General features: G+C 46.1%; 1 protein-coding gene across 3 annotated transcripts in view; it reads left to right on the top strand.

Annotated features, from left to right (window-relative positions):
• Positions 1–3,899: 3,899 nt before the first annotated feature.
• The window catches only part of AHCYL1 (adenosylhomocysteinase like 1), an 82,337-nt gene continuing 70,298 nt past the window's right edge, over positions 3,900–15,938 (top strand). For 2 of the 3 annotated variants that reach the window (XM_069756321.1, XM_069756323.1), the window contains exon 1: positions 3,900–4,098. In XM_069756321.1, coding sequence (XP_069612422.1) covers positions 4,009–4,098 — 90 coding nt within the window. In that variant the 5' untranslated portion in view covers positions 3,900–4,008. The remainder of the gene's footprint in view (positions 4,099–15,938) is intronic. The other variant, XM_069756322.1, reaches the window with a different exon arrangement.

Here is a 15,938-nt window from a genome sequence, read left to right as displayed (position 1 = left end):
ACACAGCATTTTTTTGCGGGACTCCATGAATTCTCAATCAGATCTTGAGGCCTGGGGATTGGGCTGACCACTTCATAGCATCAATTTGTTGGTCTGAAACCATGATCTTGCCTACTTCCTGGGGTTGGTATCCTCCTCAAACACCCATTTCAAGGGCATTTCTTCTTCACCATAAGGCAACATGACGTCTTCCAGTATTTTGATATATTCTTCAGTGTACTCTTGCTTGAATTCAGCGTTTATGGGTCAGCTCAAAAACTGCGGCCTTTAGATCCAATAAGAACAATCTTGCTTTCTTCTGTCCATAGAATGCTGCACCACTTCTCTTTAGGTCAGTCAATGTGTTCTTTGGCCAGCTGTAACCTTTTCAACATGTAATGTTTTTTGCAATGGCACTTTACGAGGGATTCTAGCAAATAGTTTGGCTTCTGATGACTGCAGGACTCACAAGTAACTGAAGATCTTCTTTGATCTCCCTGGAGCTGATGATTGGATGCTTCTTTGTTATTCTATGATTATGCAGATTATTATTATTATTTATTGTTATAGCGCCATTTATTCCATGGCGCTTTACATGTGAGGAGGGGTATACATAATAAAAACAGGTACAATAATCTTAAACAATACAAGTCATGACTGGTACATAAGGAGAGAGGGCCCTGCCCGCGAAGGCTCACAATCTACAAATGCAGATGGTAGTATTTCTGTTCCTACTATGTGTTTCGTTTGCCATTTTAAAGCATTAGAAATCTTTTTAGCTGAGCAGCCAATTATTTTCAGCACTTCTTTAAGTTTCCCCTTCTGCAATCAATTGCTTGATGAAAGTTCTTTCTCCTTCTGTACAATGTGTGGAAAGACCCATTTTACTTACTGAGCAACGGCTAAAAGCAGCAAGCGCGACATTTGCTACCCTCCTTCTTTAAATAAGGGCCTCAATTGACACCTGTTTCTTCACAGAATGAATGACCTCATTAATTGAACTCCGCACTGTTATTAATTAGAACACCCCACTTTCATTAAATTAGTTAATTACACCCAATTAGTAACGTGTATGTCATGACTATTGATTGACCATTAAAACAGCAAAAAAGGGCAGCTGTTTTAATTTTTTGCTGTTTTAATTCTTGAATTTTTGTAGGATTTTTAGTCTTCTATTAAGATTGGTGTTAGGACTTGCAAGTGTGAGGACCCTTGACGCGGGTAGCGAGCTTGCTTATTTTTTTGGCCAAACTATCAACCAACACCTCATATATTATGGACCCGTTGAAGCGTTGTTACGTGGAACAGCCGTCATCCACTCTGCCTCTTCCTGCATGGCTTAACTATGTCCATATCCCACAGTATGGCGTAAAGGACTATCACATTTCTCGAGCTGCCGAGTGCCACATATGTTCTTTTATATGCTCCTGAGTTTTGTATACTTTAAGGCTATGTGCACACGATGCGGATTTGCTGCGGATCCGCAGCGGATTTTTCCGCGCAGAAACGCTGCAGAACCGCACTGTGATGTACAGTACAATGTTAATCAATGTAAAAAAAAAGAAGCTGTGCACATGGTGCGGAAAAATAAGTGCGGAATTGCTGCAGATTTAAAAGAAGTGCATGTCACTTCTTTTGTGCGGATCTGCAGCGTTTCTGCACCCCTCCATGATAGAAATCCGCATAAAAACCGCGGTAAATCCGCGGCTGTGGATTCTGCCAGGAGATGCAGATTTTGTGCAGAAAATTCTGCACCACATTTCCTACGTGTGCACATAGCCTAAATGCAGAGCACCAAACACCGTTCGCTGAGCCGCTGTAGCTCTACGTTTGTGAGTTTGACATCCTCCCACGGAACTTTCACTGTTTGCCAGTGCCGCTACTTCGTTTCTTTGGACATTTCTAATATGTATATATATTTTTTGCACTTCATTTTTCAGGGTGCAGCCAAGCCCAGCATTTTTGGCCTTGTAAACCAGGGTGTCCATTCCCATGGGATGCAATAAGATAGTGCTGGGCAGCCCGCCTGATCCAATAGTATGGGCGTCACTAATAGGCTGTAAGCCAGACACTGTGCATTACCTGTGTGTGACCAGGGCCCTATACAAGCTGCTTCTTGTAAATTAATACTAAGCCATCACCCCCTCCATGAATTACGGTAGTAGGTTGTGAATGGTTGCCTCATCAGTATTTTGCACCTGTGTTGCCACCGTCTTTATTACATGGGTTTGCTGTATCCTGCACTAGTTCTGAGACCTGGGCAGGTAAATACTGCTGCCCCTTTTTGCTGTTTTAATTCTTGAATATTTGGAGTATTTTCAGTCCTTTTGTGGCTTTGTTATAAAGACAAGACCAAAAGGACCGCTGCATGGCTAGCGCATTCTCCATTACTGAGAAATCAATGTTTGAAATTGTATGCAAATAAGGCTAAATAACTATTTGTAGATCTGAAGCCTCCGTCACTCCAGCTACATTCCTCACGCAGATCCTCCTCCTGCTTGACTGACAGCATGTATACGGTGAAGAAATATTTAGAAAGCAGAGAAAAGCACAATTGGGCATTATCCGGTTATTCAAAGGAATAAAATAAAGGTTATGCTCACCTAATGTGGTTGTGTTCACAAAAAGATATAAGGCATGAAATCCCAGCAGAAGCAGGTCCGTGGGTCATAAGACCAGAGATTCTGCATAAGAGAGTTTGTTGTGTAGATACCGTGCTGCTGTTTAGGTACAGTCGTAAATCCAGGTACACATAAATAGGTTTGCAGTTTTTGTCTACACGTTTTGAAGTATATCCATTTCTTCCTCAGGACAAAAAAACATGAACTATTTGTAGATCTGAAGCCTCTGTCACTCCAGCTCTACCCATCACCCAGTGCCTCCTCCTCCTGCTTGACTGACAGCAGCTATGCTGTGTGACTTCATTAAAAGGATCTGTCAGTCAAGCAGGAGGAGGCGACGCTGGGTGGGGAATAGAGCTGGAGTGACAGAGCTCCAGATCTAACATAGCCCTTCAGCCTCATTTGTATATCAATTTAACCACTGAGTTCTCAGTAATGGAGAAACGCACTGGCCGTGTACAGAAGTTACTCTAGCACTCATCTTACCAGTCCCCTATGGCTCCCATGATGACGCTCACTCTCTTTAGGAAGCGGGGTGTGGGTACGGCGTGCCATGTCCACCTGTGATCACTACATTCCACCTGTGGGTACAGCACTGATGCCCAGGACTAGGGGTGAGCAAACAAGCTCTGCAGGGCTGAGGTCCAGCCGTCATGCTTCATTTCATAGATTGTAAGCCTGCGAACAGGGCCCTCACTCCTCCTGGTATCTGTTGTGTATGTGATTATTGCTATTCTGTAATGTCTTTTATTGTCTGTACAAGTCCCCTCTAAAATGTAAAGCGTTGCAGAATATGTTGGCGATATAAAAATAAAAGGAGAGACGCTGGGGCGGCAAGGACGGTCGCAGGGCTCTGCTCTGATGACCATGGACTACTGACGGGGAAGCATGAATAGGGTCCATTTTTTGTCAACTCTAGTGAACCCCTCTGCTGTCATCACCAGGATTCCTAGTACCCTGCAGCGATCACCTGGCTGGGGCACAGCGATTAATGGGGGTCCAGATAAGCATTAAGTGTGCAAACTAAAACGTATTGGCATATTTTACACACTTGTGAGCGGTCAGTAAAGATAATCACGGAGTTGGTGCAATGCCCCTGTAAGACAGAGCATATTCTATCTCACAGCTCAGTAACGGATGCGCACTTCTGATATAAGCAGGTTCCAGGGCCACAGGGCGCCGCAATGCATGAGTTCCGGGAAATGACAGCAGCCCACAGCGATCAGCTGCGTCTCTCCAGCGCCCTCTGGCGCTCACCGCCCACAGCACACAGCAGCCCCGCTTGCCAGGCTCTGACGCGATGAGGTAATACGCTGCCGTGACGTCCGGTCTTCCCGGTGCTGCTGTCACAGATTCCGGTAGTAAGCACCTTCTACTGTACTAGTAAGGACACGTGCCCTTCAGCAAGATGTCGGCCCCAGACGCGCTTGCACCTGACGAAGCAGAGGCGTCCAACAGATTCTCCTTCATGGCTGCGGTCAGCAAGACGCCAAAGAAGGTAATGACGTCACTTGGCCATTTGCCACACCCCCTGGAGCAGATGGGCGGGTGCGTCTTACTCACCTGTCCCCCGGGTGTCAGGGGTCGTTTTTTCCGTTCCTGTCCCCGTGTTGTGACGGCTGATAATGTGTTCTGTACGGTGCAAGCCCCGGTGTGTGGCATCACAGCACAGAAGTGATGGGGCAGTCACTGAGCTCCCTGTGCATGGTAATGAGAGTGTTAATGACAGGAATGAGGCCTATCCCCTGTCATAGCACTGGTGTATGGCAGCAGGCCTGCTGCTAGGTAATGGGTCGCTATAGCAACGCATATAGGAACCGGTCAGATGCAGATTGGAGATTAGTGGGTTGTGTGGCCAGTGTGCCCGCTACGGCACATACAGTATGTCCGCCCCTGTGTTACATACCCCAGTACTGTGTCCGCCCCTGTGTTACATACCCCAGTACTGTGTCCGCCCCTGTGTATTACATACTCCGGTACTGTGTCCGCCCCTGTGTTACATACCCCAGTACTGTGTCCGCCCGTGTATTACGTACCCCAGTACTGTGTCCACCCGTGTATTACGTACCCCAGTACTGTGTCCACCCGTGTATTACGTACCCCAGTACTGTGTCCACCCGTGTATTACGTACCCCAGTACTGTGTCCACCCGTGTATTACGTACCCCAGTACTGTGTCCACCCGTGTATTACGTACCCCAGTACTGTGTCCACCCGTGTATTACGTACCCCAGTACTGTGTCCACCCGTGTATTACGTACCCCAGTACTGTGTCCACCCGTGTATTACGTACCCCAGTACTGTGTCCACCCGTGTATTACGTACCCCAGTACTGTGTCCACCCGTGTATTACGTACCCCAGTACTGTGTCCACCCGTGTATTACGTACCCCAGTACTGTGTCCACCCGTGTATTACGTACCCCAGTACTGTGTCCACCCGTGTATTACGTACCCCAGTACTGTGTCCACCCGTGTATTACGTACCCCAGTACTGTGTCCACCCGTGTATTACGTACCCCAGTACTGTGTCCACCCGTGTATTACGTACCCCAGTACTGTGTCCACCCGTGTATTACGTACCCCAGTACTGTGTCCACCCGTGTATTACGTACCCCAGTACTGTGTCCACCCGTGTATTACGTACCCCAGTACTGTGTCCACCCGTGTATTACGTACCCCAGTACTGTGTCCACCCGTGTATTACGTACCCCAGTACTGTGTCCACCCGTGTATTACGTACCCCAGTACTGTGTCCACCCGTGTATTACGTACCCCAGTACTGTGTCCACCCGTGTATTACGTACCCCAGTACTGTGTCCACCCGTGTATTACGTACCCCAGTACTGTGTCCACCCGTGTATTACGTACCCCAGTACTGTGTCCACCCGTGTATTACGTACCCCAGTACTGTGTCCACCCGTGTATTACGTACCCCAGTACTGTGTCCACCCGTGTATTACGTACCCCAGTACTGTGTCCACCCGTGTATTACGTACCCCAGTACTGTGTCCACCCGTGTATTACGTACCCCAGTACTGTGTCCACCCGTGTATTACGTACCCCAGTACTGTGTCCACCCGTGTATTACGTACCCCAGTACTGTGTCCACCCGTGTATTACGTACCCCAGTACTGTGTCCACCCGTGTATTACGTACCCCAGTACTGTGTCCACCCGTGTATTACGTACCCCAGTACTGTGTCCACCCGTGTATTACGTACCCCAGTACTGTGTCCACCCGTGTATTACGTACCCCAGTACTGTGTCCACCCGTGTATTACGTACCCCAGTACTGTGTCCACCCGTGTATTACGTACCCCAGTACTGTGTCCACCCGTGTATTACGTACCCCAGTACTGTGTCCACCCGTGTATTACGTACCCCAGTACTGTGTCCACCCGTGTATTACGTACCCCAGTACTGTGTCCACCCGTGTATTACGTACCCCAGTACTGTGTCCACCCGTGTATTACGTACCCCAGTACTGTGTCCACCCGTGTATTACGTACCCCAGTACTGTGTCCACCCGTGTATTACGTACCCCAGTACTGTGTCCACCCGTGTATTACGTACCCCAGTACTGTGTCCACCCGTGTATTACGTACCCCAGTACTGTGTCCACCCGTGTATTACGTACCCCAGTACTGTGTCCACCCGTGTATTACGTACCCCAGTACTGTGTCCACCCGTGTATTACGTACCCCAGTACTGTGTCCACCCGTGTATTACGTACCCCAGTACTGTGTCCACCCGTGTATTACGTACCCCAGTACTGTGTCCACCCGTGTATTACGTACCCCAGTACTGTGTCCACCCGTGTATTACGTACCCCAGTACTGTGTCCACCCGTGTATTACGTACCCCAGTACTGTGTCCACCCGTGTATTACGTACCCCAGTACTGTGTCCACCCGTGTATTACGTACCCCAGTACTGTGTCCACCCGTGTATTACGTACCCCAGTACTGTGTCCACCCGTGTATTACGTACCCCAGTACTGTGTCCACCCGTGTATTACGTACCCCAGTACTGTGTCCACCCGTGTATTACGTACCCCAGTACTGTGTCCACCCGTGTATTACGTACCCCAGTACTGTGTCCACCCGTGTATTACGTACCCCAGTACTGTGTCCACCCGTGTATTACGTACCCCAGTACTGTGTCCACCCGTGTATTACGTACCCCAGTACTGTGTCCACCCGTGTATTACGTACCCCAGTACTGTGTCCACCCGTGTATTACGTACCCCAGTACTGTGTCCACCCGTGTATTACGTACCCCAGTACTGTGTCCACCCGTGTATTACGTACCCCAGTACTGTGTCCACCCGTGTATTACGTACCCCAGTACTGTGTCCACCCGTGTATTACGTACCCCAGTACTGTGTCCACCCGTGTATTACGTACCCCAGTACTGTGTCCACCCGTGTATTACGTACCCCAGTACTGTGTCCACCCGTGTATTACGTACCCCAGTACTGTGTCCACCCGTGTATTACGTACCCCAGTACTGTGTCCACCCGTGTATTACGTACCCCAGTACTGTGTCCACCCGTGTATTACGTACCCCAGTACTGTGTCCACCCGTGTATTACATACCCCAGTACTGTGTCCACCCGTGTATTACATACCCCAGTACTGTGTCCACCCGTGTATTACATACCCCAGCAGTGTATCCGCCTATGTGTCATATCCACCAGTAGTGTATCCGCCTATATATTACATACCCCAGTAATGTATCAGCCTATGTCTCATATACCCCAGTAAAGTGTCCGCCCATGTATTGCATACCCCTGTAGTGTATCCGCCCATGTATTGCATACCCCTGTAGTGTATCCGCCCATGTATTATATGCACCAGTAGTGTATCATCCCATGTATTACATACCTCAGTAGTGTATCCGCACATGTATTATATACACCAGTAGGGTATCCGCCCATGTATTATACACTCCCTGACAGAAGTTATGTCGCTTATCCATGTTATGTAAATAAAAGCTTATAACCTGACGTTAAATTCATCCATTGGTTGTATAAATTATTCTTTTGAAAGCTGAAACCTTCCGAAATGTGGTTTAGGTTAAGAAAATAAATTGGCATCAATGCAGAAATATTGATCAGTTAATGGACACAGAATGGTCAGATTTTGGCAAGACAAAAGTTTTGTCGCCCACAGAAAGTAATGTGATATTCAAACAAATAATTAACTTAAAATGCATATATATATGTTGCATAACATTGGTGAATGAAGTTGCGGTGCTATTAGTCATAGTTCATATTTTGTGTGACTTCCATGAGCTTGAAGGACTGCATCCATGCGGTTCAACAATGATTCATACAATTTATTAATGAAGTCATCAGGAATAGCAAAGAATGCAGTCTTACATGCCTTTCAGAGTTCATCTAGATTTTTTAGTTTTGTCTTCCAAGGTTCCTCTTTCATCCTACCCTAAACATGCTCAATGATGTTCGTGTCTGTGACTGGGCTGGCCAGTCCTTGAGCACCTTGATCTTTTTTGCCTGGAGGAACTTTGTTGTAGAGATGGATGTATGAGATGGAGCACCATCCTGCTGCAGAATTTGACCCCTTTTATGATTTTCAATATATGAGGTAGCTAATATTTCTTGATATTTTAGGCTATTGATATTGCCTTCCACCTTGCAAATGTTTTGCACACCCCCATACTGAATGTAACCACAGACCATGATCTTTCCAACCCCAAATGTAACTGTTTTCTGGGTGTATTTTGGATCCATATGGGCTCCAGTAGGTCTCCTGCAGTATTTGCAGCGGCTGTGGTGTAATTATACTGAAGATTCATCAGAGAAATCCACCTTCTGCCACTTTTCCAGTGTCTATCATGGAGGCCATTTCGAGAAAGAATCCTACAAACTGTTCTAGTTGACACAGGGACTTGAGGTGACCAGGCCTGTTGGTACTCTGCTGCAGTGGAAGAGGGGCTTTCTTTGGGTTTCCTAACCAACAAACGTTCCTCCTGAGCAGTTGTCTTGCGGGGTCTGCCGGACCTGGGCTTGTCCAACACATCTCCAGTCTCTTCAAATCTGTTTTTAATTCTTTGTACTTGACTCTGAGACACATTAAAGGTGCCAGCCACCTCTGCAGTGGATCTGGTCTTCAGCCTCTTGATAATCCTGGCTTTGGTCGCAGGGTGGATTTTTGGCATGTTGTCAGAGCTCAAGTTGCAGTTCAAGTGAAGGTCTGGGGTGCTGGGTTTCTTTTTATACACACACACTAATTAACCAATCATTTACTGAGAACAGGTGAGGATGTAAACGAGGATTGGGTGCATTATATGACCAGGCGACAAAACTTTTGTCTTCCCAAAATCTGACCATTCTGTGTCCATTAACTGATCAATATTTCTGCATTGATGCCAATTTATTTTCTTAACCTAAACCACATTTCGGAGGGTTTCAGCTTTCAAAATAATAATTTATACAACCAGTGGATGAATTTTATGTCAGGTTATAAGCTTTTATTTACATAACATGGATAAGCAATCATGACTTCTTGCCAGGGAGTGTATAATAGTCATGGGCAAAAGTATTGACAGCCCTGCAATTCTGTCAGATAATACTCATTTTCTTCCTGAAAATGATTGCAAACACAAATTATTTGGTATTATCTTCACTTAATTTGTCTTAAATGAAAAAACACAAAAGAGAATGAAGCAAAAAGCAAAACATTAATAATTTCACACAAAACTCCAAAAATGGGCCAGACAAAAGTATTGGCACCCTCAGCCTAACACTTGGTTGCACAACCTTTAGCCAAAATAACTGCGACCAACCGCTTCTGGTAACCATCAATGAGTTTCTTACAATGCTCTGCTGGAATTTTAGACCATTCTTCTTTGGCAGACTGCTCCAGGTCCCTGATATTTGAAGGGTGCCTTCTCCAAACTGCCATTTTTAGATCTCTCCACGAATGTTCTTTGGGATTCAGGTCTGGACTCATTGCTGGCCACCTTAGAAGTCTCCAGTGCTTTCTCTCAAACCATTTTCTAGTGCTTTTTGAAGTGTTTTGGGTCATTGTCCTGCTGGAAGACCCATGACCTCTGGGGGAGACCCAGCTTTTTTACACTGGACCCTACATTATGCTGCAAAATTTGTTGGTAGTCTTCAGACTTCATAACGCCATGCATACGGTCAAGCAGTCCAGTGCCAGAGGCAGCAAAGCAACTCCAAAACATCAGGGAACCTTCGCCATGTTTGACTGTACGGACCGTGTTCTTTTCTTTGAATACCTCTTTTTTTTCTCCTGTAAACTCTATGTTGATGCCTTTGCCCAAAAAGCTCTACTTTTGTCTCATCTGGCCAGAGAACATTCTTCCAAAACGTTTTAGGCATTTTCAGGTAAGTTTTGGCAAACTCCAGCCTGGCTTTTTTATGTCTTGGGGTAAGAAGTGAGGTCTTCCTGGGTCTCCCACCATACAGTCCCTTTTCATTCAGATGCCGACGGATAGTACGGGTTGACACTGTTGTACCCTCGGACTGCAGGGCGGCTTGAACTTGTTTGGATGTTAGTCGAGGTTCTTTATCCAACATCCACACAATCTTGCGTTGAAATCTCTTATCAATTTTTCTTTTCCGTCCACATCTAGGGAGGTTAGCCACAGTGCCATGGGCTTTAAACTTCTTGATGACACTGCGCACGGTAGACACAGGAATATTCAGGTCTTTGGAGGTGGACTCGTAGCCTTGAGATTGCTCATGCTTCCTCACAATTTGGTTTCTCAGGTCCTCAGACAGTTCTTTGGTCTTCTTTCTTTTCTCCATGCTCAATGTGGTGCACACAAGGACACAGGACAGAGGTTGAGTCAACTTTAATCCATGTCAACTGGCTGCAAGTGTGATTTAGTTATTGCCAACACCTGTTAGGTGCCACAGGTAAGTTACAGGTGCTGTTATTACACAAATTAGAGAAGCATCACATGATTTTTAGAACAGTGCCAATACTTTTGTCCACCCCCTTTTTTATGTTTGGTGTAGAATTATATCCAATTTGGCTTTAGAACAATTCTTTTTGTGTTTTTTCATTTAAGACAAATTAAATGAAGATAATAATACCAAAGAATTTGTGATTGCAATCATTTTCAGGAAGAAAATGAGTATTATCTGACAGAACTGCAGGGGTGTCAATACTTTTGGCCATGACTGTACATGGGCGCAATACATGTAAGAACATTCTAAAAAATAAGAAACATTGGTAGTCGTCATAGAAAATTATACTCTGACTTTTGTTTTCCTTTTTTGTCAAACCACCCATCTTCCCCCGGTATTTCTCCTGCCCTTAGTTTGGTAGAGCTGTAGGGGTCCAGATGTTACATGTAGAATACAGAAAGTTATATAAGGGTGGTCCGGAGGCCAAAGTAATTTCTAAATCCTTATTTATTTCATGCCATAATCTAAACTATTTTCTAATATACCGTATTGAATTAAAAATTCCCTGTCCTTATCCTGGTTTCCCTGTCCATCCAATCAGTCTAGAACCCATTGCTGTGATTGCTCTCACAAGGTAGCATGATGGTGGCAATTATTGCTTTTCGATTGAAAATGTCTTTGCCTTGGGACCACCCCTTTAAGGCCTTCATACTTGTGCATTCAGTACGTGTGACAGATGTGATTTTACCATTGATCAGTGTATAGGGAGGAGATGTCATTACTGCTCTGTGCACAATGGGGAAAGTCTGTGACATGAGTCTGCCTACATTACCCACAAGGGATTAATCTGTAAAATCCTAGACCAGTGGGTACATAATGTGCAGCTGCAGTGGAGGAAAGGTTGTGCTCCGACCATTAAAAAAACAAATCGAAACCTCAGTGCTGCAGACAAGATCTGCCAGAAGAGGAAGGTCACAGAGGACGATAAGCCATTTTAATTAAGCCTCTGTGTATAAATGGTGACAGCGCATTCCAGCGTCCCCCCAGAGCCCGCTAATGCTGTCCTGCTCGCTGTGATGACACGGAAACACCACTTGTAACAGAGTTCAATTAGATTTAAAGGGGTTGTAATCCTTTATGTAACAGATTTTATAATCTAGTGCTTCCTGGATCCAGTACATAACGTTTATAATATTCCTTGTAAGCCCCATTCATGTGTCTACCTAAGATGGGATACTTACCTCATCTACTATATAATTGTCTAAGGGTCACTTCCGTCTTTCTGTCTGTCTGTCCTTCTGTCACGGATATTCATTGGTCGCGGCCTCTGTCATGGAATCCAAGTCGCTGATTGGTCGTGGCAAAACGCCCACGACCATTGCCTCGACCAATCAGCGACGGCCACAGTCCGGCGGCAATATGGCCGCTCTTCCCTCCCCGCAGTCAGTGCCCGCTCCATACTCCCCTCCAGTCAGCGCTCACACAGGGTTAATGCCAGCGTTACCGGAGTGCGGTGTAACGCACTCCGGTTACGCAGCTATTAACCCTGTGTGACCAACTTTTTACTATTAATGTTGCGTATGCAGCATCAATAGTAAAAAGATCTAATGTTACAAATAAGAATAATAGAAAAAAAGTTATTCTCACCCTCCGACGTCGCATCCTGTCCTCGGCAGTGCAAGCGGCAGGTTCCGGTGCTAAGGATGCTATGCGAGAAGGACCTTCCATTGCCCAGTCACGTAGTATATTGCCCAGTGACCTAGTATGTTGCCCAGCCACGTAGTATATTGCCCAGTCATGTAGTATATTGCCCAGTCACGTAGTATATTGCCCAGTCACGTAGTATATTGCCCAGCCACATAGTATATTGCCCAGTCACGTAGTATATTGCCAAGTTACGTAGTATATTGCCCAGTGACGTAGTATACAGCACAGAGCCACGTACTATATTGCCCAGCTACGTAGTATATTGCCCAGTCAGGTAGTATATTGCCCAGTCACGTAGTATATTGCCCAGTCACGTAGTATATTGCCCAGTGACGTAGTATACAGCACAGAGCCACGTAGTATATTGCACCGCGATGTAGTATATTGGCCAGTCACGTAGTATATTGCCCAGCGATGTAGTATATTGCCCAGTCACGTAGTATATTGCACAGCCACATAGTATATTGCACAGCCACGTAGTATATTGCCCAGCCACGTAGTATATTACCCAGCCACGTAGCATATTGCCCAGCGATGTAGTATTCAGCACAGAGCCACATAGTATAATGCCTAGTCACGTAGTATATTGCCCAGTCACGTAGTATATTGCCCAGTCACGTAGTATATTGCCCAGCGACGTGGTATTCAGCACAGAGCCACGTAGTATATTGCCCAGTCACGTAGTATATTGGCCAGTCACGTAGTATATTGCCCAGAAACGTAGGTATATAACACTGCCCATGCAGTATTTAGCAGTGTGTGCACCATATCCCTGCTAAAAAAAAATAATTAAAATAAAAAATAGTTATATACTCACCCCTGGGATCCAGCGAAGCTGTGTGATGCGGCCACCATCTTCCGTTCCCAGGATGCATTGCAAAATTACTCAGATGACTTAGCGGTCTCGTGAGACCGCTAAGTCTTCTGGGTGAGTTTGCAATGCATCTCTGGGAATGGAAGATGGCGGCCGCCGCGAGTGCATCGTCCGACGACGGAAGGTGAGAATAGCAGGTTTTTTTTTTTTTTTTTTTATTTTTAACATTAGATCTTTTTACTATTGACGCTGCATAGGCAGCATCAATAGTAAAAACTTGGTCACACAGGGTTAATAGCAGCGGTTACGGAGTGCGTAACCCTTTTGAGCGGTGACCAGAGCGGAGTATGGAGCGGGCGCCGGGGACACTGACTGCGGGGAGTATGGAGCGGGGAGTATGGAGCGGGCGCCGGGGACACTGACTGCGGGGAGTATGGAGCGGGCGCCGGGGACACTGACTACGGGGAGTATGGAGCGGGCACTGTGACTGCAGGGGAGTAGGGGAGGGACTAATCAGACTGTGGCCGTAGCTGATTGGTCGCGGCAGCCATGACAGGCAGCTGGCGAGACCAATCAGCGATTTGGATTCCATGACAGACAGGCCGCGACCAATGAATATCCGTGACAGACAGAAAGACAGAAGGACAGAAAGATGGAAGTGACCCTTAGAAAATTATATTATATATATATATATATATATATATATATATATATATACATACAGTACAGACCAAAAGTTTGGACACACCTTCTCGTTTAAAGATTTTTCTGTATTTTCATGACTATGAAAATTGTACATTCACACTGAAGGCATCAAAACTATGAATTAACACATGTGGAATTATATACTTAACAACAAAGTGTGAAATAACTGAAAATATGTATTATATTCTAGGTTTTTCAAAGTAGCCACCTTTTGCTTTGATGACTGCTTTGCACACTCTTGATGAGCTTCAAGAGGTGGTCACCGGGAATGGTTTTCACTTCACAGGTGTCCCCTGTCAGGTTTAATAAGTGGGATTTCTTGCCTTATAAATGGGGTTGGGACGATCAGTTATGTTGTGCAGAAGTCAGGTGGATACACAGCTGATTGTCCGACTGAATAGACTGTTAGAATTTGTATTATGGCAAGAAAAAAGCAGCTAAGTAAAGAAAAACGAGTGGCCATCATTAAGATATGAAGGTCAGTCAGTCGGAAAAATTGGGCAAACTTTGAAAGTGTCCCCAAGTGCAGTGGCAAAAACCATCAAGCGCTACAAAGAAACTGTCTCACATGAGGACCGCCCCAGGAAAGGAAGACCAAGAGTCACCTCTGCTTCTGAGGATAAGTTTATCTGAATCACCAGCCTCAGAAATCGCAGGTTAACAGCAGCTCAGATTAGAGACCAGGTCAATGCCACACAGAGTTCTAGCAGCAGACACATCTCTACAGCAACTGTTAAGAGGAGACTATGTGCAGCATGCCTTCGTGGTAAAATAGCTGCTAGGAAACCACTGCTAAGGACAGGCAACAAGCAGAAGAGACTTGTTTGGGCTAAAGAACACAAGGAATGGACATTAGACCAGTGGAAATCTGTGCTTTGGTCTGATGAGTCCAAATTTGAGATCTTTGGTTCCAACCACCATGTCTTTGTGCAATGCAGAAAAGGTGAACGGATGGACTCTACATGCCTGATTCCCACCGTGAAGCATGGATGAGGAGGTGTGATGGTGTGGGGGTGCTTTGTTGGTGACACTGTTGGGGATTTATTCAAAATTGAAGGCATACTGAACCAGCATGGTTACCACAGCATCTTGCAGCGGCAAGCTATTCCATCCGGTTTGCGTTTAGTTGGACCATCATTTATTTTTCAACAGGACAATGACCCCAAACACACCTCCAGGCTGTGTAAGGGCTATTTGACCAAGTAGGAGAGTGATGGGGTGCTACGCCAGATGACCTGGCCTCCACAGTCACCAGACCTGAACCCAACCGAGATGGTTTGGGGTGAGCTGGATCGCAGAGTGAAGGCAAAAGGGCCAACAAGTGCTAAGCATCTCTGGGAACTCCTTCAAGATTGTTGGAAGACCATTTCCGGTGACTACCTCTTGAAGCTCATCAAGAGAATGCCAAGCGTGTGCAAAGCAGTTATCAAAGCAAAAGGTGGCTACTTTGAAGAACCTAGAATATAAGACATAATTTCAGTTGTTTCACACTTTTTTGATAAAGTATATAATTCCACATGTGTTAATTCATAGATTTGATGCCTTCAGTGTGAATGTACAATTTTCATAGTCCTGAAAATACAGAAAAATCTTTAACCCCTTAATCCCATATGACGTACTATCCCGTCAAGGTGACCTGGGACTTAATTCCCAGGGATGGGATAGTACGTCATAGCGATCGGCCGCGCTCACGGGGGGAGCGTGGCCGATCGCGCCCAGGTGTCAGCTGACTATCGCAGCTGACATCCGGCACTATGTGCCAGGAGCGGTCACGGACCGCCCCCGGCACACGAACCCCAGCACACTGCGATCAAACATGATCGCAGCGTTCCGGGGGCATAGGAAAGCATTGCGCAGGGAGGGGGCTCCCTGCGTGCTTCCCTGAGACCCTTGGTACAAGGCGATGTGCTCACCTTGTACCGAGCGTTTCCTGTTATGAACTGGTGATTCAGAAACACAATGGACCTGGTGGTTAAGAGCACATAAAGTGACCCGATAGTTACTAATAACATAGGACGAGCTCTGAGACGTGGGAACTCTGCTGACCGCAATCCCTAATCCTATCACACCACACTAGAGGTAGCCGTGGAGCGCTCCTGACCAGACCTAGGCGCCTCGGGCACAGCCTGAGAAACTAGCTAGCCCTGAAGATAGAAAAGTAAGCCTACCTTGCCTCAGAGAAATTCCCCAAAGGAAAAGGCAGCCCCCCAC

This window comes from Ranitomeya imitator, chromosome 3 (assembly GCF_032444005.1).
Source record: "Ranitomeya imitator isolate aRanImi1 chromosome 3, aRanImi1.pri, whole genome shotgun sequence".
Classification (NCBI taxonomy): domain Eukaryota; kingdom Metazoa; phylum Chordata; class Amphibia; order Anura; family Dendrobatidae; genus Ranitomeya; species Ranitomeya imitator.
The sequence above is the reverse complement of the archived record's forward strand: the minus strand, read 5'-3'. Positions and strand labels throughout refer to the sequence as shown.